The 23,833-nt window shown below is 47.6% G+C and overlaps 1 protein-coding gene across 38 annotated transcripts in view; it reads left to right on the forward strand.

The window, feature by feature from the left end:
* Positions 1 to 23,833, forward strand: part of TCF7L2 (transcription factor 7 like 2) — a 203,315-nt gene that overhangs the window by 12,461 nt on the left and 167,021 nt on the right. For 23 of the 38 annotated variants that reach the window (XM_047761333.1, XM_047761338.1, XM_047761335.1 and 20 more), the window contains exon 4: positions 810 to 878. The exons of the other annotated variants lie outside the window; for them this stretch is intronic. In XM_047761333.1, coding sequence (XP_047617289.1) covers positions 810 to 878 — 69 coding nt within the window. The remainder of the gene's footprint in view (positions 1 to 809; positions 879 to 23,833) is intronic. 38 annotated transcript variants of the gene reach the window in all.

Raw genomic sequence — 23,833 nt, forward strand, 5'->3', positions numbered from 1 at the left:
ATTGGGGCTCCCCACTTCTTTGTTGGGGGATCTTTAGGCTTCAGGGGGAAAGGTCCAGGAGAGACTTAGGCCTTCTGCTGTGGAGGGTCTGGGTGAGCTAGGGAGGCACTTTCACCCAAGAGCCCCGGAAGAGGTGGTCCCTAGAGAACTCCATGGCTCTTTGGCACTGGCTGGCTCCCTCTTTGGGGAAGTGTGGATTCCTAGAGTGTGAGCAGGTTGTCCCGAACTGTCCTGGGACTGAGAGCTTAGTCGTTGCGAAAGAATGTATAAGGCATTGGGTGGCCCCTGAATTCTGCCTGCCACATTTGTTTTCCCCCAAATAGAATTGTGTTTTGAGAGTGCGAGCCCAGTTACTAGAACTCTGGGGGGCTTGTACCTTTGCAGTCCTGTGGCTTCTTACATCCTTTCTCTCCCGGTCCTTTCTCTCTCGCCTATGTGTCGCAATTCTGATGATTTTTGCAGCACCCAGTTAATTTTCCTGCAGCATCCTGCTCAGCACACTGGCTTTTTCCTTTATGTCTTAATGGGAGTCCGTCTTTCCTTTTCATGTCATTGATCCTCACTCCTGGCCCTCCCTCCCCCTTTTGCTTATTGAATAGGTGCTTTAAAAAAAAAAAAAAGAGAAAAACTTTAGATTATGATGATGAGCATCTTATTTATAGCAACAAATAAAAACACACAGGTCTTGATTGAATGCCAAGGCTGCCGTTCAATCTCGGAAGGTTTGTCTGCTATTCATAAACTGCTTAAGATGTTTTCTTGTAGTTTGTGACATAAGCAGAACGCTTTGATTTGGTTTCTTTCTACAGCTCCATTTTCAGTCCGGGAGCACACATTACTCTGCGTACAAAACGATTGAACACCAGATTGCAATTCAGGTAGGACACGCAAGAGATCCCGACGCTTGATTTGTCACTATGTAGGTCTCTTGTGTCTTTTATTCTCTGTCCCTTCCTCCAACCCAGATGATGGCACTGAGGACGACGGTGGTGATGATAATGGTGGTGATGATGGTGGTGGCGGTGGCGGTGGCGGTGGCGGTGGTGGTGGTGGTTGGTTTGTGGGGGGCGGGGCGGGTGGGAAGGAAAGAAGAAACAGGGGCAGAAGAAATGCTGCTGAAATGATTTAAAGATCCAGAAAGAAGGAGACGCCTGTGCTTTTTAAGAGCGTCTTGGTCAGGCGAGTCGGGCCCACAGACCCAAGCTTGGCTACTGTGTTTTGCTTGGGGAGGGGTCTTAAACTGGACTCCAGTGAGGCAGCGGAATGTGAGCGGGAAGAATGAAGGGGGCTGGAAGGGGAGAGGAGGCTGGGTGACAGCCAGAGAGTTGTTTCCGGTGCCTCAAAATCATGTTAAGTGGTGCTAAGAATATCACTTTTGACCTGATTGTTCTGAAATGTTGATTTCTCTTGGACCTGTTGATACATGACACTAGAAGTGCTGGGAGGGAAAGGCGACGGATCCCAGCTTCTGATGAGTGTCCTGTTTCCTGCTCACGTAGTACTTCCATTCTTTTAAATCCAAAGGCTAAACAAATCGCAGACTAATATAGACTCAGCTGAACTCATGCCAACAGAATGCAGGCGTGGAGGGAGAGCAGACTAATAGGATTTTCGTCTGTCTGCCTGGCCTTGCCAGGATGGATGGACCTCACGGTGTAACTAATGGTGCCGAAACTTCTTGAGTCTTCTGCTTCTGGGTTAACCCTTCGGAGGGAGGTCTTTGAAACCCCGTTGTTGGGCCTTTAAAGTCTGGCTCTCAGGTCTTCTCTCCTTGGAAGTGGGTGTCCCCTGGGTGTATCGTTCACCGTATCCCACCGCTCCCTTGCTTATGGTCACCCCTTGCAGATCCACTTGTGTCTGTGCCTGTGGTCTAGTGGAGCTTCGACCACATCGCCTCTTTGTAGCTCTGCTGTTTCAAATCTGCCTCTGCCCGGAGCTGCCCTTCCAATAGCCCTCGGCCCCAGGTACATTGTGAAGTATGTTACCGGTGAAAAATACGTCCCACAGACGTAGTTATTCGGTGGATCCCTAATATTTGGTACTTGTTTCAAGGTGATGGTGACCTATTTTAAACACATTTTGATTGTTTTTGCACCTGGGCTGTTGACCTATGGGTGTCTTTTGGGGAAAGTGTGGCTCTTAATAGTATGCCTTCTCTAACCCCAGGTGTTTCCCAGGCTGGTGTTCTTGCTGGCTGCTGTGCCTGCTGGCACTCTTGCTGGGGGCCCTTGTTTCCTTCTGGTTAACAGCACAGTGCATTTCGCTCCCAGAAAAGAGTGTAGGCTCAGGGCTTGCTTGGAGAGCAAGCCCAGCCCCTAACTCTTGACGAATGGATGGATGACCCATGTTCTGAGGCCCACTGCATCTGGCGGAGGGCTGGAAAATCCTGTTGCCCGGGCTGTGGGAATGGGTGAGGGTGAATTAGGACCGCGATCCCTATCTTGGTGTGGAAAGGCTGGCTGGGGCCATGTCACCGGGAGACCAGCCGAGGCCAGCCCAGCTGTCGTGTCTTTACACCCATTGCTGAAGTGTCCCTTGTTAGGCCAAGCAGTTTATCTTTCTCCAAACCACCTGGCACGGGTGCGGGCCATGGGAAGCTCTTTCTCGGGAAGAAGGTGGAGTACGTTACGGGGCTCATTGTTGGGAGGACTGAAACCACTTCTGTTCCTCCATGAATGAACAGGTGGTATTGTTCTCCCTGGCTTCTCTTGGCTGAGGCCTGCTGCCCGTGTGGGCAAACAGAGAGGCATTTCATCAGAGACCCTGCACCACCATGCTTTTCGTATCCACTCTCCCCCATTCTCTCCTAGACCAGGACGAGGCCAAGCCAAATGGCAGCTAGCTGTAATTTTTGTTGGATCATCAAAGGATACATGGCAAAAACCAGAACAAAACAAAACAAAAAACCCAAAAGAAGCAAAGAGGGGAAAAAAAAAGGAACCCTCAGATGCAATAAAATTGTTCCCAAGGCACATGGCAGCTCAGGAGCCAGTGGGGGTCAGAGGAGAGGGTGGTTCTGCTTTGGTGCAGAGAGGAGCAGCCCCTCTCGCTCTGCCCCGGTCTTCCGTTTCAGGCTTCAACGTGATTGTTGGCACAATGTTCTTCCCTGGAAATTTAAAACGGTTTAACCTTGAGAAATACTGTATTTCAATCTGAGCTGAGCTGGTTGCTCTCCTAAGCTATATCCTAAAATAACCTCGAGTAGTATGACACCGAGCGTCACAAGATGCATCCTCCTTTCCCATCCCGCCCCCCTCCTGTCATCTCAGGACGTGGCCAAGTTCGCCGTTGATATGAATGGCCTCCTAGTGATTCCGTAGACGTGTCCTGATCTTGGAAAAGCCTTGGACACGGCACCGGTTGATATGTTGGGGGGTCTTCTTCACTTTGGACAATCTCCTGACTCCTGTCAGTTTTGACCACAACTGTGGCCACACGAAGGCCATATTCTACCTAGATGTTAACACAAATAGAATTGGGATGAACATTAAAAGGCCTTTTTTATTTTTTGTTTATTTTTTTAAAATAAATTTTATTGCAGTATAGTTGACTTACAAGTTGTGTTAACATCAGGTGTACAGCCAAGTAAATCAGTTGTACATACACATATATCCGTTCCTTTTCAGATTCTTTTCCCATATAGGCCATTGAGCAGTATTGAATAAAGTATCCTGTGAAATGCAGTAAGGCCTTGTTACCTATCTATAAAAAGGCTTTTTTTTTTTTTTTTTTGTAGAAGACATAGTTATTTAACTCTATGGACTTGTAAAGAGTTTTGTTGAGATATAAGTACGACACCATGCAGACACCTTTAGTGTGTTTTTGTTTGTTTGTTTGTTTTTTGGCCGCCCCGAGGCATATGGAAGTTCCTGGGCCAGGTATCAGATCCGAGCCACAGTTGCGACCTGTGCCATAGCTGCGGCAATGCCGGATCCTTTTAACTCGCATTGCCAGGCTGGGTCGAACCTGCGTCCCAGCACTCCAGAGACGCTGCTGATCCCATTGTGCCACGGTGGGAACTTCTGAACTCTTGTGAACATCCATGAAATTATCACCCAAATCACTGTATAGAGTGGGGTTGAAGCGCTTTTTCTGTAAAGGGCCAGATAGCATATATTTTAGGTTCTGTAGGCTGTACAATCTCTGTGGTAACCTCTCAGCTCGGCCGTTGTGTGTGAAAACAACCAAAAATAATACCCAGGAGTTTCCGTCGTGGCTCAGCGGTTAGCAAATACGACTTGGAACCCTGAGGTTGCGGGTTTGATCCCTGGCCTTGCTCAGTGGGCTAAGGATCCAGCGTTGCCGTGAGCTGTGGTGCAGGTTGTAGACGCAGCTCAGATCCTGCGTTGCTCTGGCTGTGGCGTAGGCCAGTGGCTACAGCTCTGATTCGACCCCTAGCCTGGGAACCTCCATATGCCCCAGCAGCGGCCCAAGAAATGGCAAAAAGACAAAAAAATAAAAAATAATAAAATAAAGTGAAAAACTTTTTTTAAAAAAATAATACCCAGCAGTAGAAGTATAGGTGTAGCTAGGTCCCAATAAAACTTTATTTAGAAAGACAGACAGTGGCAGGATTGGGCCCATAGTCTGTAGTTTGCTGGGCCTTGAAAAAGAATATGAGCCACTCCAGGAGCCTTGTTTATTTAAGGCTTCCCACCACTGCCAATAAAAAAATCCTCACCATGGATTAGTTTTGCCTGTTTTTTGGCTTCTTAAAAATGGGATTGTGGAGTTCCCGTCGTGGTGCAGTGGTTAACGAATCTGACTAGGAACCATGAGGCTGCGGGTTCGGTCCCTCCCCTTGCTGAGTGGGTTAAGGATCCCGTGTTGCCGTGAGCTGTGGTGTAGGTCGAAGATGCGGCTCGGATCCCGTGTTGCTATGGCTCTGGCATGGGCCCATGGCTACAGCTCTGATTTGACCCCTAGCCTGGGAACCTTCATGTGCCTCGGGAGTGGCCCTAGAAAAGGCAAAAAGACAAAAGACAAAAAAAAATGGGATTGTGTAAAATAAACTGTCTCATGTCTGGCCCCGCTTGGCATTAGGTGTGTGAGCTTTGACCCTGTTATTGCCTGATGCGTGGCTGGCTATTTTTTATTGCTCCGTACTATTCCACAATGCACGGGTCCTTTTTGTGTTTTGGGATATTTGAATTGCTTCCAGTTTTCTTCTCATGAATATGAAGTCCTAGTTCCAGTTTCACCTGCATCTTTTGGCGGAATATGTGTGGCGGCTTCTGTTGTCCATCGCCAGGCGTGGACGGGGAGACTAATATATGCGTTTAGCTTGCATTGCTCTTTTGAGAGAGACTTGGACACTGGGTTTCAAGTGTTGTCGTTTGAATTGTTGTTAGATGTGTGGACCCCTTAGGAGGGGAGCAGTAACACGATATAGGTGGGATCAGAGGCCACTTTGCCCAAACTCCAGGGCAGGCCCCTTCTCGCAGTGCTTTGTTTTCTGGCGCCAGCTCCTGGGAACTCCTCCCACCTTCTCCATCAAGCCGGGAAGAGGCCGTGCAGGCTGAGTGCAGAGGTGGGCCCATTGCAGACGCCTGCCAGGGATGTCCTGCAGGTGACTGTGGGTAAACATTTCGGCACCACTGCCTCCCTGAAGAGAGCTCTTCTCACACTCCTCCCCTCATCATCATTCCAGCCCCAAGAGCAGTATTGTAATCAAGGTCAAGACCCATAGAAGATGTTTCCCTTGGTTTTCAGAAGGGCTACTCCAGAACCAATTAAGGCTTTGTTTTAAGAGTATTTTGGCCAAAGGTTGATGTTTTAACACCAAGTCAGATGTGATTTAGGAAAAAAAAACTCCACACGCAGCAAAAACAAACTGCGTAGACCTTTCTTGGTTGTTTTTCTTTTCAGATGTGAAGTGGTTTGTGTGCGTGTGTGCGCGTGTGTGCACAAAGACAACTAGGAGAGGATCCAGAAGAAATGGACCATTTTATTTGTTGACACAGCTGAGCGCTGGAGATTTTGTAGTGGGTGTTGCTTTCCCTCTTATCCACAGGCTTGCAAGTTCCCATCTCACTTCTGCCTCCTGCTTGGTCTTAGAGCTCGTCTGCCCTGATTCAGTAGGGCCTGAGGACCTGCTTCCAGGGCCTTGGCGCTTATGGAGCCAGCGAAAGAAGGATAGAGGCTGGAGAGCATCCTGCCGGTATTGACCCTTTTATTCTTTTATTTTTTTTGCCTTTCTGTCTATTTAGGGCCGCACCCGCAGCATATGGAGGTTCCCAGGCTAGGGTTCTAATCTGAACTGTTGCTGCCGCCGCCGCCGCCGGCTGACACCACAGCCACATCAACGCCAGATCCAAGCCGTGTCTGCGACCTACATCACAGTTCATGGCAATGCCAGATCCTTAACCCACTGAGCGAGGCCAGGGATTGAACCTGCAACCTCATGGTTCCTAGTCAGATTCATTTCCGCTGCGCCACAACAGGAACTCCAACCCTTTATTCTTGAATGTGAACTTGACATCGAGTCTTCACATTCTATAGCTCAGAGACCATCTCTCTGCTCCAGTTGATCCTTGGTGTTCCTGATAGAAAGGGCCAGGGAATTGTACCAGCGGGTGTGGTCAGAAAGTGGGGGCTTTTCCCCCACTTCATGTGTCTGATGGTGGTCTCTTGTATTCTAGACCCCTCCTTCCTCCACAAGTTCCCTGGCCTTTCAGTTTTCATGAGGCTTTGCTGTCTCAGTTGAGGAACAGATCTGGGCTAAGAGGGAGAATTCCCAGAAACGCCTTTAGTTCTTGGTACAGCTGCTTCCTCACTTTTCCTTTAGTCCTATCACCAGACCTGGCTGTGAGATTTCACGTCCACTTTCTGTAAAGAAAGCAGCGTATCTGTGTGTGGCCAGGAGTGACAGACATGGAGAGCATTCTCTAGAATAGTTTGCCAAAGCCTCTGGATGCCAGTTAACTCCTTCAGAGGGTTCATTCACTTGCTGTCCTGGTCAACTTCAGCTTAATTGTCCGATTCAAGACCATACCCCAGAATGTCCGTTCATTCATTCAAAAATATTTCCTATGTGGAGTTCCCTGGTGGCTCAGTGGGTTCAGGATCCAGTGCTGTCACTGCTGTGGTGAGGGTTTGATTCCTGGTCTGGGAACTTCAGCATGCCATGAGTGTGGCCCAAAAAAGAGGGGAATATTTATTGTGCATCTACTAGGTGCCAGGCCCCTGGGCAGAACACATCAGAGAGTTTAAATTCTGGTGATGTTTTAGATACTGGTTTATAAGCATCCCACTCCCCTTGGTCTGAATGAGTAGGTTTTGGCTATAACCTGGAAGTTCGCTGCTGCTACTGCTGTTTTTTTTTTTTTTTTTTTTTTTTTTCCGGTTGCACCTGTGGCCTGCAGAAGTCCCCCGGCCAGGGATCAAACCCATGCCACAGCAGTGATAATACCGAATCCTTAACCCGGTGAGCTACCAGGGAATTCCCCAGGAGTTTGCATTTTTAATCAGGGTTCTGATTTCTGACCCCAGAGGCTTCTGACATCAGTCAATTGATCACTTATCGTCTGCTCAGTCATTTTCACTAGCTGAGTAAAAATTGAAGGCTGGCCAGGTACTCGATGCGGATAACTTTTTCTCACTGTGAGTGAGAAACTAGACTGCCCTTAGGTCCCGATGAGCTGTGGACGCCTTTCCGTCTCCCCGCTTACGTGAAGAGAGCCAGGTAACTTTTGCAAGGCTCGGGAAGAGGCATTTCTTTGTTTTTGACAGAGTAGCTTGGGCAACAATGTGCTTGGTCTTTGGAGTCAGAGGCAGTAACAACAGCTGATAATAATAGCAGCTTCTGCTCATTGAATTCTCCCGATGCGTTGGGTCTGGTGTTAAGTGCTGTGTGTGAATTATTGATCGATTCTTCATAACAACACAGAAGGAAACCCGAATGGTGTAGCTGCTCTGCCCACCATTATCCCCATTTTGTAAGTGAGGAAGTGGAGACTCAGATATCCAAGCTGTTTTCGCCTGATCAAGGCATTAGGATTCAGGCTGGAGAGAGCCTGAACCACACAGCCTCGGCCTTGACCTCAGGCTCAGCAGGGTCTGGGGGCTCAGCAGTGGCGACCAACCAGCTCTCTGGGCTGTGTACCAAGGAACTGCCTGGGGAGCTGCTCAGAAATGGAGAATTCTGGGCTTAATCCCCTGGAGAGCTTCCTTCATTAGGACTGGGTCTGTGTATCACAGCTATGAGCAAGCATCACCAGGAGGGTTTGTCGAGATGCAGATCATGGCTCCACCAGAGTTTCAGGTTCTGTAGGTCAGGGTAGGTCCTGACATTTGCAGCTTTAACCAGTTTTCAGGCAGTATTTGAGAACTGATGGGCAAGGGTTTTGTTGCCCAGCTCTGGCGGCACGTTATGATCCCCAGGGTGGGGGCAGGGGGGGAGCACTAAAGATGATGCCGTGGCCTCAGGACTACAGGAATCTGTACCCTGTCCCACTCTTTGGAGGATTCTGAAGCACATCATTTCATGAGAACAGCTGTTGTAACCTCTTTTGTTTGTGTGGGGGCTCATGTTAGCTTGACTCCCTGTCCCTGGGGGAGAAAAGCCTGGTTGCATTCAGAGTCCTTTAAGGGACGTCTGTGCCGTGGTGGGAGTCGGTCTCTCTTTGGAGAACATTCCTCCAGCAGGTAACCAGTGATGATCACTACCCGTGGGAGAAGGCGGGAGTCTGCTGTCACGGGCAAGGGGCTATGGGACCCTGAAGCTGAGGCGGGGTCTGGCAGCCTCCGTACTGCTGGCACTTCCCTGTCATGTGAAAGTGCAGGTGCAGGATTCCTAGTTCCAGGGTGGGGCCTGAGAGTCTGCATTTCTAACACGGCCCTCAGAGGGTGATGCTCTCCAGACCACTCTTGGAGTGGGAGCGAAGGTGGAGCCCATTTTGAAAGGCGAGGAAGCCGGGGAGCCGAGAGGTGGGTGGATTGCCTTGTCTGAGGTCTCCCAACACGGAGGAGACAAGAAGCCAGGGGTCCAAGGCAGCCTCATGTCCATCTTCCAAGGAGAAGTTAGGGTCTTGTCTGAGCCAGTAGCAGTTGCAATTACATTGGCCAGATTAAAGACACAATCCAGTTTTACAGGATTGCCTTACCGGTTTTTACTCTCTTTCTGTTCTAACGCTATCATTGTGTTTGTATGAGTTGAGAGACTTGGGTCTGTTCATCCTCCACCATATTAAGGCACCTGGGGCTCAGCCTGCATGGTCTTGTAAGAGGGCTGGTGAGGATGCAGAGGGAATGTCTGGTTGTCTTGGAGGAGAACAACTGGCAAGAATGGAAAACCACTGTTCTACCTGCCAGAGGTGTCCCCCCTTCTGGGCCACAGCCCATAGGTGTAGAGGTCTGGTCTGCGGCAATCAGCTGGTGGTGTTTTCTTCGTAACTCCATTTTCTAAGTTGCACTTTATAATAGTATTTACTTTTTATAAAGTCCCTAGGAATCATGGGGCCATTCGGCTACGCGCAGACGTTTCTAAGTGGGTTATGGCTGACATTTGCAGGCTTATCAAGCTGAGCACTTAATTTGTTTCTGGAGTTTGATTTGGTTGCATGGTATCAAATCCTGGTCAGACAGATAAGTGGGTGCAATTTTTTTTTTCAGTGGTTTACCTTGAATTTCCCACGTATCCTTCAGTTCGGCAGAAGTGGCACTAGACCATTCTTCCTGAGGGTTCCACCAAAACCCCTGGATGGCTGGCGGCTTGTTTACTATTTTAATGAGTAATATCTTGAGATTGAAAAAATAAGTAAAGCTTAAAAGTAGGTACAGGTACTGTATATTACTTTATCTCTAGCATGTTGTGGAAAGCAACATTAGAGTCAAATTATGTGTGGACTCTTTGAAGCATCTTCACAAAACCCCATTTTTTTTAAGGGTACCAGCTGGAAAAGACACTTGGTTACCCCAGCCTCTACACCAGTTGAGGCCTGGACCGGAAGTGTGCCTGTCTTTGCAGGCAGGATGAGCTCAGGTGGCTTAGTGCAGCTTCCTCCATCTGAGCACCTGGGACATTTGGGGCTGGATGACTCCTTGTCGCACAGGGGACTGTCCTGTGCATGGCAGCACATGTCTGTTTGGCACCAGCGTGGCCTCTGCCCTCTCCATGCTGCTAGCACCCAACAAAAATGTGACAACCACAAATGTCTTTAGATCTTGTCACATGTCCCGTGGGGGTTCCAAATTGCCCCGGTTGAGAACCACGGGCTTGGTTTGACAAAATGTGCACCCTGCCATTGGGCTGTAATAGCATTGCCTTTGCATTTTATTTATTTGTTTACCTTGCTTTTTAGGGCCACATCCATGGCACATGGAGGTTCCCAGGCTAGGGGTCGAATTGGAGCTGTAGCTACCGGCCTACACCACAGCTCAAGGCAGTGGCAGATCCTTAACCCACTGAGTGAGGCCAGGGATCGAACCTGCGTCCTCATGGATACCAGTCAGGTTGGTTACCACTGAGCCTTGATGGGAACACCTGCCTTTGCATTTTAAAGGGACAGGTTCAAGAGGGGGTGGGTGGTTCAGCTCATGCTTTTGGAGTCAGATAACCTGGGTTCAGGTCCAGGTACTGCCAAGCCTCTGTTACCTGATCTGTAAAATGGGGATGATGCTAGTACCTGTTTTAGAAGGTTGTTGGGAGGTTAAACGAGAGCAGGTCTGTAATGAAGTGGGTATAGGGGGGTAGCAGATAAATACAAGCAGCTGTTTTTAACCACTGAGGACTGTGTGAAGTACTCGTAGATGTCGAATATGCCTCATTCCGACGTGCATTGTATATTTTTTATTTCCTGTCAAGAGCATCACACATGATAAATTTGATAACGTGGACTATCTTTGCTGGGTAACAAAGATTTATGACTCCTGTTGGTTGCTGTTTGCGTTTCTCTTATGTCACTTGAAAATCCTGCCTAGCCCTTGTAACATTTGACTGGAATATAAGCTCTTCTGAGGTTGGGTTTCGCTCATCTTTGTATCCTTAGAGCACTGTACAGGAATGCCTGGGACCTAGTAGATGTACAGCAAGGGGTGTGGACCTGTTTAAATAACACACAATGTGGGCAGAAAGGGAACAGAGTACAGAAGTTTGCATTTTTCTCCTAACAGCTTCCTTCATAACACCAATAAATATGTTCTTTGGTACTCACCCAAATAATTTGAGATAGACCTTCAATCCCTATGTAGACTGAATGGGTTCTTTCCTGGGAATCTCATATTTTGGTTTCAGCTCTCCTTCGGTGCATGAACTCGCACCCCGTCTTAGTGACTGTGGCATCGTTCAAACAGTGCATGACCATGTTGGACTGGTTTATTTCTGTGATTGTCTTCTAATTTTCAAGATGCTTGGAAGTTAGTTGGTTTTTAAAAGCAATATCAGTTTGGTTTTTTTTTTTTTAATTTTTAAATTTTTTTTTTGGTCTTTTTCTTTTTGCTATTTCTTGGGCCGCTCCTGCGGCATATGGAGGTTCCCAGGCTAGGGGTCTAATCGGAGCTGTAGCCACTAGCCTATGCTAGAGCCACAGCAACGCGGGATCCAAGCCGCGTCTGTAACCTACACCACAGCTCACGGCAACGCCGGATCGTTAACCCACTGAGCAAGGGCAGGGACTGAACCCGCAGCCTCATGGTTCCTAGTCGGATTCGTTAACCACTGCGCCAGGACAGGAACCTGTTTGTTTTTTTTTAAATGACAAGTAATGTTACCTATTGGATTGTAACATTTTCTCAGACTTTGACACCTGCTAATCTCTGCAGGGGACTTCCAAAAAAACCCCAAAATGAAACAAGTGTTTTCCTATTTGTGGGTGGCTGAGCCCACCCAAGCAAATTCGTTCTTTTCTCTTTCCACACTTTGCGCCTCCCTGAATTTTGAGGTGGAGATGAGGTGCTAGAATAAAGAACTTTGATTGAAAATCAGAAATTGTCCAAGGCTTGTAAATGGATGTGTGTGTGGGGGGGAGGGGGAGCCCTTGGTGGGGGTGGGGGTGGGGGAATCTTTTCACCAGGGCTTTGGTGCAGATGCCCCGGAGAGAAGATAGTCTTGTGTCAATAGTTTTTAAGCTGATTCAGTGAGCATTGTTGATGATTGAAATTGAAGAATTGTGAAGACAATTCATCTTGAGGAACAGAGAGCGTGGAGTGTGAGCGGGGCTGCTGGGAACAGACATTGACATACGGGCCGTCATCAAACTAATTGTTGTTTGAATTACCTGTTATGATCCGATGACAAATCTGCCTTGCTCCTGCCACTGGAGCAGAAAATGTAGCTTGAATTGGCGTGATGTTAGCAAGTGTAAACTGTACTTCAACAAGATGGATAAACCCAATTATGGGGCAGACCTGTAGAGAGAAAATCCATTTAAATCTCGTAATGTTAAGCAGAGCTGTGTTTAATTCATTTGGACCAATTTGGGAATGATGTATGGGTGTTGGTGAACATTCGTCAACGCGGGGACCCCTTGGAGGGAAGGGATGGTCGGATGCTGCCTGCCACTTGGGGGGCAGCCAGGGTGTCGTCTCAGCAGCCTGCACTAATGGCGGGGAAAGGCAGAAATGACAAAACGATGTACTAACTGCCGCTGGGAGAGCAGCGCCGTGTAAATGAACCAATAACGAAAACATATGAAGCAGAAATGAGAGGTGGTGTTTTTCCTAACCGCTGCTGACAAGCTGAAATGTAAAGGAAACTTGAGGTTCCTTGTCTGTATTTCCAGCCCTTCAGTATCTGCATGGGTTTTTTTTTAAGCCTCGTCGTAAGACCTAGAGAACGCGCTTCATATTTGCTTAATGATGATTTGGGGCGGGGGAGGGGACAGCTACATTTACATTGATAGTCTCGGGGCATTTGATTCTCGATGGGAAAGCAGTTACGAGGGTATTGTTATTGTGAAATACACAGCTGTTTCATGTTTGGAAGAGCGTTTAGAAGGTCTTGTCTATTTAAATTTTTCTATTTTTTTTTAATAGCTCCTCAGTGGTGACCCAGCTTTGTATGTAGTAGGTGCTCAGTGTATATACCAATGAGGTGAATGGAAACGTTGAGCCTGAGAGAAGTAACTTGCAGACCTAAATCCTGGTGTTTCCACAACTCACACACTCTTTGGGATCTATAAGGATCTTGTATCCTAGATTGACCCAGTAGTTTGCATTCCTGGGAATTTTCTGGTTTTTATCTAAAAATGTATGATTTTATTCCCCTCCCTCCCTGGCTTCTGTAGTGTTGTTTTGGCCCAGGATGTTCATAGAAGACGCTCTGTCTTCCTTTTGTTTGGGCAGGAGCTGGCGAAGCCTCCCATTGGGTTGTTATTGTTGGGTTTCTCTCTTTGGGTTTGGGGGTTTTCTCCTTTCCTTTTCTTTCTTTTCTTTTGTGGAGTGGACTGGACTGGGACACTCGGCTTGTTGAAAGGAGCATTTGAAAGGCTGGAGTGTCTAAGCAGCTTGGCGGTGGAGAGCCAAGAAATTCATGGCTGTGCACTCTTGCCCGCAGCCCGTAAATCTAACCTTGGGAGTGCTGGTGTAAGTGAAGGGTAAAGCCCTGAGAGGCTCTTTCCCCTGTCATTGGGGTGCAGTCCATTGTATGGGGTCGTGGTGTACATTTCGTGTCCATTCCAGGCAGATCTTTTCTTCCAGGGGCAGCTTTGTTAGGATTTGACTTTCGGGCTGTCTCCCAACTTTCAGTTCAGTCGAAGAACCAATCAGGGGATGATAATAAAAGATTAACTCTGCGCAGTCGAAAGTAGTTTAACAGGAGAATCTAGGTAAAACCTTTCGAGCGAATTTAAACTACCATCGCCACCAAAACCTTCCAGCACATCGAGGTCCTCAAACTGACCCGCCTGTTGGTGGACCTCCCCGTCACTTCAGAACAAGTACCGCAGTTGAATGCATGTGGAAGGAACCCTGAGATGAAGATCTTTGAAGATCTTTGCACTGAAAGAAGGAGCATCCTTTTGCAGACCATCAGGTTTTATAGGAGTTCTGTCTGGTTTGGCTCGGTAGCAGTTGTCAGAATTATATTCCAGAGCGTGGGGTATAGACAGTATGACTTAGGCAGGCAGCGAAGAAGGGGTGTTTTGGAAAATAGACTCTTGAGGAAAAGAAAGCCATACACTCTGTGGGTAGGATGGTCTGTTCTTGTTGGGGGTAATAAGCCTTTTCAGGGTTCTGGCAGGGGCGCTTTCTTAATTGTGGCTTTCTGGTGTTAGAGCTGAAATCCTTCAGTCACGTGTGCAGAGAGGAATTTTTGTCGTTTTGATTAGATCCTCAATCAGATACATGGTAGAAGATCTAATTATAAATCAATGGATATAAATATATGATAGAAGATCTAGGAATACTTAAAAGATGATGCAGAAATGAACGGGTGAAATAATGTCAACTCTTTAGGTTAAAGTAAATTATTTTCTGTAGAATTAAAAAAATAAGCTTCCTTATGGTATCAAGTTCTAGCCCAGGGCTTAATTGATATATGGGATCTAGAAGACAATTTACGAGATGTTTTAGGAGTCACAAAGTTCTGAATTTGATTCTTATCCTTAAAATCAAAAGCACACGTCCCTTTTTTCTCCTCTTCCTGGTCTTTAGTCACTTAGTTTTTATTTTGGAATCCAGCAGCATTTATTTCTTAATCATTGCTGAGGAAGCCAAGACTTTTCCTGTTAATTAAAAAAAAACAAAAAAAACAAAACCCCCGAACAACTTCACTGACCCAATGTAGGGAGACATTTTTTCATGAAAGGGAAATTAAAGGTTCAAAAATGCCCCGAAGCAAAAAGGGACGTGTTTACCAAACCGTCCCCGTGCTTTGTGCACCCAATTTTGTTTTGTGTTGTTCTAAAAAACTTGCCACTTGTCACGTTTTCACAGCGGCGAGTGAAGGCCGATGACACCTGTCTTCTTCCAGCAGACCTGATGTGTGAAGCCATTTGTGTGTGAAGAATTGGCACCCAGGGCCTGAATTCTTGAGGCAAAGGCCTTGGTCATGTGGTCAACCTTCTTTCCTTGGCAGGAACCCCATCCTCAATCCCCCTGCTCCCCCGCCAAAAAAGGGCAACAATAAAAAAGTTGTGATTTGCTTGGGTGGCTTTTCAGTTGGGTGACATCTGCTGGTTTATCTTCATCAGAAAATAAATGCTAATGTACTTATCCTTGCTCCCCAAGCATGCTCCTCCTGCCATGATTTTGTCATTTTAGGAGGGGGTAGAAAAAGCACCAAGGTCATTGCTGTTGCTGTAGATGGGCCAGGTGCCCCTGCCTCCCTGTTTTTTTTTAATAGTAGTAAGTTGAGAGTTGCTTGGTGTTTTTCCCGCCTTGCCCTTGTTGGAATTTTTGGCCACAGCGCCCCTCTCCAGGCCCCCGGTTTTGCATAGCAGTTGAAGGGGCCCGACAGTGACTTGCACGTGACAAGAACGGATGAGCTGACATGTAGAAAGTACACACACAAAACCACATGCCCCATGCAAAGCAGATATGGTTTTGATTTTGGCCTTCGTGGTTCTGTTATCGTTGCCTTTTCCGTGAGAGTGGATTTTTATCTCTCAGCCGACGTCGGGTTCTGTTCATGGTTTGTGGTTTCCAGTTGCCATTGCAGCTTGTGCATTGGGCTGCCTGGGAAGCAGGGGGACCAGGGCTCCTGGCCTGAGGGCCTCTGAGGAGAGGGAGCCCCGGGACGGCGTTCCCGAGGCGTGCTGAGATTGAAGATCTGGCTGGAGCCCGGCTCCCTGGCAAGTGGCTGCAGGCCCATTGTCCCCGTCCTGGATCCTCTGCTGTCACACGCTCCCCACCTGGGCTTCTTCTCTCTTTCTGTGTTAGTTATGTAAGGCCTCTGGGACTATTTTGGAAACATCTAGACCAACTTGTGATTGATCTTCCTGTTCTTTCTATTTCCCCTGATTCCCTTTCTTTCCTCTCATCTCCTTTGGCAGGAAATATTTTTTCCCTCATTAACGAGTTTCCAGGTCAAAATTTCCCATGAAGTATGAACTTTTCTTTATCCCAGTATTTGATTTCCACTGCTTTTCTCCCTCCCTTCCTTTCTCTCTCTCTCTCTTTTTTTTTTTTTTGGTTTTCTTTTTACATAAAGCTGACAACTTTAAATGGCGGAGTGGGCTCCTGCCTCTGTTTTCTCATCTGTAGAAAAATGGGTTTACTAAGAGGACTTGCCTACTGTGTGGGTTTCTGTGAGATTCTGTGAGCGGCTTGATGCAGGTTGCTGAGAAAGTTTAATGGTGGTTTAACGGTGGTGTCACTGTTACCAATAGGGTGTCCCCGGAAACCCCTGGGCCCCAGGCAAACCCGGACTTTGGTCACCCCGACAACACCGTTGTTACACTCTTGCCAAGTGGACAAGTTGGTGATGTTCCGTGTTGCGTACCTCTGTGTGCTCTTTCCTCCCTGCCAGAAAACTCCAGTTCTGAGGTCTTTCTCCTGCAGGACAGTGAGCCACATCAGGAGGCCAGGATACTTTTTGAAGAGCGTGATGGTGGAAGAGTCTGGGTTGTGACATAATTTATCCCCCTGGGGAGGGCAGACAAAAAACCGATCGGGAGACTGGACGTGGAATTATTCAGCCTCTGATGGGCATGAAATTGGTGACAGCAAGACAGGAGTTTGTGGCCTTTTAGGTGTAGGGTCTGCGCTCTTCTGTGGTTGAATTTCCATTGCTTCGAACTTCATTTAAAAAAGGTAGATTTTAAAAGGCGTCCTTTAGGGTTCTTGAAAGACAGAGGGCTGGCTCCTGGCTTGCGAACCCAATAACATTTATTTCTTTCTTTATGAGGGAGTTTCCTGGGGCCGCTGTGGTCAGGCTCTTGTTTGCCCGACTTTGTAATAAGCGTGTAACAGCCCCCTCCTCCTCCACTTTGCCTCAAAGACCAGCGGTCCTAGAGAGTTACTGGGGACAAGAGATCTTCAGCACCTGTGACTGGAAGCTCCCCCACGGGGGGACGGGGGGCCCTGGGAGCCAGCACCCACGGGAGGAAGGGCGCCTGTCTCTGTAATTGAGTCCAGGCCCACAGCACAGTTTCCCTCGCTGGAACTTTTCCTGGGAGGTTTTCCTGGGCAAGAAATCAGTTAGTGGACAGCAGACTCAGGCCTGTTCACACCTCAGGTAGGGTGACGGCGGTGCAGTCGGGAGCTTGTCCAGAATGATTTATGCTCAGTGGAGGTTAAGAAATGACATCGATGCTCCCAATCGACTTGACAGCAGCCATTGTTGCTTTAACGCTGGGTTCCAACAGGTCCAGTTGCAACCGTCCTCGTCTGCAGAAGGCCGAATTCACACACAAGTGCTTGGCGATGTGGCCTGTTCTTATGGCTAGCCTTGGTCAGCTTTTCAGAGGCCAAAACGAGAAGAGAAGGTGAAATAAGAGAAAATCAGAAAACCATCAATAGACTTTTAAAGATACTTTTAATCCTCCTCCCCTCTTTTTGGCTTTGGGAGTTACCAAGCAATAGATGAGTGTAATTACACCCTCTCACCTCCCTGGGGGGAGAAAAAAAAGAAAAAAGGACTTGTGTTTAGCAGGCCTTCTTCATCAGAAAGGTCTGATATTTTTGTTGGTGTTGGCCAGACCTTGTGGCTGGTCAGTGGCCTCAGGCTGCTGAAGGTGCTTCCATTTTCCTGTCTCCTTCCGCCAATAGTTTGTCTCAGGAGCCTGGCTGATGGCATAGCTTTTATCAAGAGCAGAGATAATTGGTCAGTCCCTCCAAGTGATGATTTAGTCCATAACCTCTCAGGAATGTCTTAATTTACTTCATCTAACAGTTTGACCTCTTCCCCCCCCCATCCCCAAATTACCAGCAATCACAGAACGCTTTCCCCAGGCACCCCTGGGGGAGATGAGGCATTTTTTTTTCTCCTGGGGAGGACTTTTGTCTTTGAGGAATGGCAGCGGGGAAGGCTTAATTAAGGGAGGGGATGACGCTTCCTAATTAGAGTTAGGGGTCCAGGAACTCGGATCAAGGCTGAGCCTGCCACCGAAAGAGCTGGTTGTGGAGACCTTTATTTCCCGAGCCTTGGTTTGTTCCTCTGCGAAATGCCTCCATAGGACGGAGAAGCTGGGAAAGCGCCGTTGTGTCTGAAGTCTGGCATTTTGGCTGTAAAGAGGAGGCATTCTAGGATGCTGAGTGTGAGCGCTGGCGCCGAAGGTAGACACACCTGGGGGCTCAGGTCGCACGGGTGTCCTGCACATGGGGCCTTGGCCAGTTCTGGAACCGCCCTGCGTCTCACTTGTAGCTATAAAATGGGGATAAAAGCCATCTCAAAGGGTTAAATGGGATAACGTACATGTGGACCACATGTTCCCAGGCGAGGGGTCACATTGGAGCCGTAGGGAGTTCCCGTTGTGGCGCAGTGGTTAACGAATCTGACTAGGAACCAGGAGGTTGCAGGTTTGATCCCTGGCCTTGCTCAGTGGGTTAAGGATCCGGCGTTGGCTGTGAGCTGTGGTGTAGGTTGCAGACGCGGCTCGGATCCCGCGTTGCCGTGGCTCTGGCATAGGCCGGTGGCTACAGCTCTGATGAGACCCCTGGCTTGGGAACCTCCATATGCCGCGGGAGCGGCCCAAGAAATGGCAAAATGACAAAAAAAAAAAAAATTTGGAGCCGTAGCCACTGACCTACATCACAGCCATAGCAAATGTGGGATCGGAACCGCATCTGACACCTACACCACAGCTGATGGCAACACTGGATCCCTGACTCACTGAGCGAGGCCAGGGATTGAACCCGCATCCTCATGGGTACTGGTTGGATTCATTTCCGCTGCGCCACAACGGGAACTCCTATCAGGTTCTAACTGTCGCTGGGGTACGTGGTCCACTTTGTTACCAATGACCTCAAGTGGACAGGCATCATGATTGATTTTCATACCATTTTTTCTTCTGCTCTCAGAGATGAACTGCATGCTCCTTGTCAGATGGATATCAACATAGGACTTGGAAATGAACTTCCAGATCCTTCCATAGCGGGAGACAGATGCATTTGCTACCCAGGCTTTGACTCACATTTTAGTTATTCCCCTCCCCCAACGCATACATAAGCACGTACATTGATTTCTTTCTTTTTTCTTGTATTACTACAAGGATCCGTTTCTTCTGGCTTAATTCCAGAAACAACATGCCTGTCTTTTTTCATCGTTGAGGAAAAACAGTCTGAAGGCACCATAATTCCTTAAATTGGATTTCAATTCTTGATCCCCTTATGTTCGGTAAACAGAGTGTTCTATGAAACATCATTGTTTGGGAGCAAGAGGCTGGCAGCCCTGCTTTCTTTTTCAGAAGGGAAGGCCCTGTGTGGAGCCTCCTGGAGGGAGGCTGCGGGTGGGGTCCCATCAAGGTGAATGCCCACCTTCATTTGGGATGGAGGCATGGATGCCTTTCCAGAAAATGCTGCTGAAAGTTGGGAGGGCTGCCTGTTCATGAGCAGAGTTTAGCTTGGGAAGAAGCCTGCAGTTTGTGTGTGTGTGTGTGTGTGTGTGTGTGTGTGCGTGTGCTTGTTAACTCTATTAGTGCCATGGGCAGCCGCCACTTGAAAGCCTTGGGATTCCTATATTCAAATCAAAAGCACCAGGAGCAAAGATAAAGGGGACAGTGTGATCTTCAAAGATGAGGGGATAAAAAAGTAGTGGGGAATATTTTCTGGGTAATTCCTCACCCGCCCCACCTTTTCTTAAAGAAATATTAAGGGTGTCGGTGGTTTGCTCTCACTCGGTGCTGAGGCTCTGGTCAAGCCGTAGCAGTTTCTGGAGCAGAAGATGGATGACTAGCAGAAAGCAAAACAAAAATGTCTCGGGCTGGTTCTGAGCCTGTTGTGGAGTGAGTCAGTCCGTGTTTCTCAGAATCGTCTTCCTCCCTTGCCTTCCTTCCTTTCTTTGAGTTAGTTCTCGCTGGGAGAGTGCAGGCTTGGCACCCACTTACCCAAGAACTGATTAGTTCCTAAAAGAAGCAGTACGTTGATTGCTTGGAGAGATGATGTAAGCTTTGCTCTGGGGTACATCAGCTTGGATTTCTCATGCTTTATCTTATAAAGCCTAAATTAACAGCTGGTTTGGTTTGAGTTCTCCGGGATCTGACTAAGGGATTAGAGTCCATTCTCAAGTGAGTCAATCTAGTTTAATTTATTTCAGGTCTATCAAAAAAGATCAATCAAAGCTCTTTTGAAAGTAAAGCTATAATCGGCCTGCACACTTAGAAGTCACTATTGCACTTGTGTTTCTCTCTGGAGGAAAAGTGCTCAGGCTGTGGCTCGGAGGATGCATTAGGGCATTTTCCTTGTCTCTCCCTTTCTTGCGGCCCTGGGAAGATTCTGAGAAGGTGTCATGTTCGAGAATCCTGCTCAGGTGGGTGCTGCCCTGACCTCCTGCTCCCTTTTTCTTTGGTGATGCTGGATCCATGGTTTGAAATTTCTAGTTCAGCATGATGGAATACCTGACCCTTGACTCCAAAGTCAGACAGACCCACCTTTGACTTTGTGGTTCTGGATGCCCTTGAGCAGGTGCTTCCCCTAAACCTCAGTTTCCCTGTCTGTAAAATAGGCATAACAAAAATCTCCCTCAGAGGATCGTTGTTATAACAACATGAAATAACACTATATCTTTTGATTTTTGTTGTTGTTGTTAAAAAACCCAAAAAAACCAAAAAACCAACACTGTAGGGGTGTACCAAGAAGCTGAAGCCCTTCCCCCCACCCCCCAGACATTCAGCAGAAACAGATTGATTTAGGGTTAGCACTGTGTCTTTGCTCTGGGAATGCCTGGATACAAGGACCTCGCCCTTGCCCTGTAGGAGTGTACAGTCCATTGGGAAAAGAAAGTACTTAGCAGAGCAGGGTATCTGGATGCTGCTCACCTTGGTCCAGAGAATGCGTCTGGTCTTCCATTTGACCGAACGAAAGCAGTGTGGGCCACCATCTGTCTCCCGCTAATGGTTCCTGTCCTCGTCTTTCTATTTCTCTTAACTTCCTCCTGGCCCCCCAGGTTTGAACATTTGCGTTATCACTGGTACCTATGTGAGTCTAGCCTCATTTTTTTCTAGCTATGAAATGGGGCGGGGATTAGTCCTCCCAGTATGTGTTAAGGGAGGGAACATTTTGGAAGTATTCTTGTGGTACTGTTGTGTGTGGGAACTGGGGCTTTGTGTACTCAGCAGTCATCACTCCAGAAAGAATCTTTTTTTTTTTTGTCTTTTTGCTATTTCTTGGGCCGCTCCCCCGGCATATGGAGGTTCCCAGGCTAGGGGTTGAATCGGAGCTGTAGCCACTGGCCTACACCAGAGCCACAGCAATTCGGGATCCGAGCCGCGTCTGTAACCTACACCACAGCTCACGGCAACGCCGGATCGTTAATCCACTGAGCAAGGGCAGGGACCGAACCTGCAGCCTCATGGTTCCTAGTCAGATTCTTTAACCACTGAGCCACGACGGGAACTCCCAGAAAGAATCTTAGTAGTAGCAAAAGGAAAAAAGAATAGATGCTGCTTGTGGAACTTTTGCTATGTGCCAGTTTCTAGAACATTCTGTATTTTGAAGCTGAATGCTCACAGCAATTTTGTACATCATCTTCATGTCACAGATGAGAAAACTGAAGAAAGTTAGGAGACCGTCCCCAAAATATAGCTAGTAAGTGGCTGCACTGGGGTTTGAGTCGGGGCCTTGGCTGATGCTAGGCCTGCCACATCGTATGGGTGCTACTTTGCCATGGAAACGGGAGGCTGCTGTCGGGAATATCATATTATTGGGCTCCTCTTTGGAAACTAACGTGGACCTTGGAGGCGAGTTTGAATCCTTTTGCAAGTGAATAATTGGATGGGGTTACCTGTGTCTCCTAAAATGAAAGCCCCTTTTTCTCTTCCTGGTCCAGTGTAGATCTAGGGCTGAAATTTCTTCGTCTGATGCGCATGCGTGGCCAAGGCTTTGTTTGTGGACTGTGGGTGTCTTACCAGGCCCATGCACCTGATCTGGTGAGGATTCTGCAACCTTTGTGGGTCTCCTGTGCAACGCCTCTTTCCTATCTCTGCATCTGGGGTTAACTATTAAAAAAAAAAAAAAAAAACCAGCCAAAGCACTTTGGAAAGTCACATGCTGGGATTCTACTATGTCCTAGAAACTGTCTTAATTCATTTCCCCCTTTGCTTTTGCTTGAGTAGAAAGAAAAAAAAAAAAAGATAGTCAATGCTAATAATTGTGGCATGTAATGTAATTGGAAGTGTTTCATTGACATGCTCGTGAGAGTTTCCGGCTCATCTTCGGCTTGGATGTAGCACTAGACTTGCCTTGAGTGTCTTGCAGGAGCCTTTGAAGCAGGTGGACCATATTATAAATAGGCGCGTTGCTATGGTGAGGATGGCAGTCCTTGCTTGCAGTGGGTAACCTTTTCTACCTTCTTGGACACTGTTTTAAAACAGCAGCCTGATAGCATTTCATCTCATCTGGACCGAGGTGGGGGTAGAGGAATCAGTGAGAATGAGGTCTGAACATTTTTTGGAGATGATGTTTTAGGGGTTTTGGCTCACCTGGCGCTGTGGGATATTTTGGAGATCCGGCTTTCTTGTGATTTATTTAGAAATATGTTTTCTAATAGATGGCATGGGGGGATGGTGGTGGGCAGAAGCCCTGGCTTTCTCCTCTTTCCCCTCCTTCCTTCCCTGAGCATTTCTGCGAATTTGTTGGCTTTGATGCCCAGCAGCTCATACAGTGAAATGAAAGTTCAAAGGTTGGCATGATACAGGAATTATTCCTAGTAGTGCGTTCCCATTACTGTTAATAATATAAAGACAACTGCCTACCTCTCAAGACTCCGGCACGTGGCTCGCAGATAGTTATTTTTCCTCGATGCTGGACCCAGAGCAATGGGGACTGGAGTGTTTTGTTGGTGGTTGTCCTGCAAATCCCCAGGGTAACTCAGATTTATTTTTTCCCTGTTGCTCCAAGGGTAACTTTTAATTACGCTCATTAAATATCAGAGCAGTTCGGGTTGGTAAAATTCATTTCCCTCCCACTTTTCTCCTGCCATGTATCCAAATCCCTTAAATTTGGGGGCAGGTGCACAATCTCATGATCAAAAATGATATTAGAAATTAACTTGTCAAGGAGTTCCCTAACGAATCCGACTAGGAACCATGAGGTTGCGGGTTCGATCCCTGGCCTTACTCAGTGGGTTAAGGATCTGGCATTGCTGTGAGCTGTGGTGTAGGTTGCAGACGCGGCTTGGGTCCCACGTTGCTGTGGCTCTAGCATAGGCAGGTGGCGGCTACAGCTCTGATTCAATCCCTACCCCTCCATATGCTGTGGGAAGCGGCCCTAGAGAAGGCAAAAAGACAAAAAAAAAAAAAAAGAAATTAACTTGTCAGGGGCTTAGAGTTCTTTCACATTTCCAAATCTGTTTCTCACCTTTAAAATGAGAATTATGTTTCCTTACTCAGTGGGCAGTTTAAAGCACCAAAAAGGACAAAGTTTGATGAAAGCCCTCTGGGGGAAGAAAGCCTTGTTAGGCAGGCTTTTAAGTTTTTTATTTTTAATTTTTTGGGGGGCTGCACCCGTGGCATACAGAAGTTCCCAGGCCAGGGACTAAGCCCATGCCACAACAACCAGAGCCGCAGCAGTGACAATGCTGGATTCTTAACATGACAAGCTACCAGGGAGCTCCTGGGAAGGCTTTTAAATGTGAGACCATTCAGTGTCTTTTGGTCGCAGTCTGAATGCTGTGTTTTTATAGCTCAAGAGCTGCCTCCCCGCTCTGTAACCCCCTGTCAAGGTGAGCACTGTGGCCGTCCTTAGGAGCCCTCAGGTTCTGGATCCCTCCTTGCCAGGTGGAGGCCCTAGAGCTGTATGT

Source organism: Phacochoerus africanus, chromosome 15 (genome assembly GCF_016906955.1).
Source record: "Phacochoerus africanus isolate WHEZ1 chromosome 15, ROS_Pafr_v1, whole genome shotgun sequence".
Taxonomy (NCBI): Eukaryota; Metazoa; Chordata; class Mammalia; order Artiodactyla; family Suidae; genus Phacochoerus; species Phacochoerus africanus.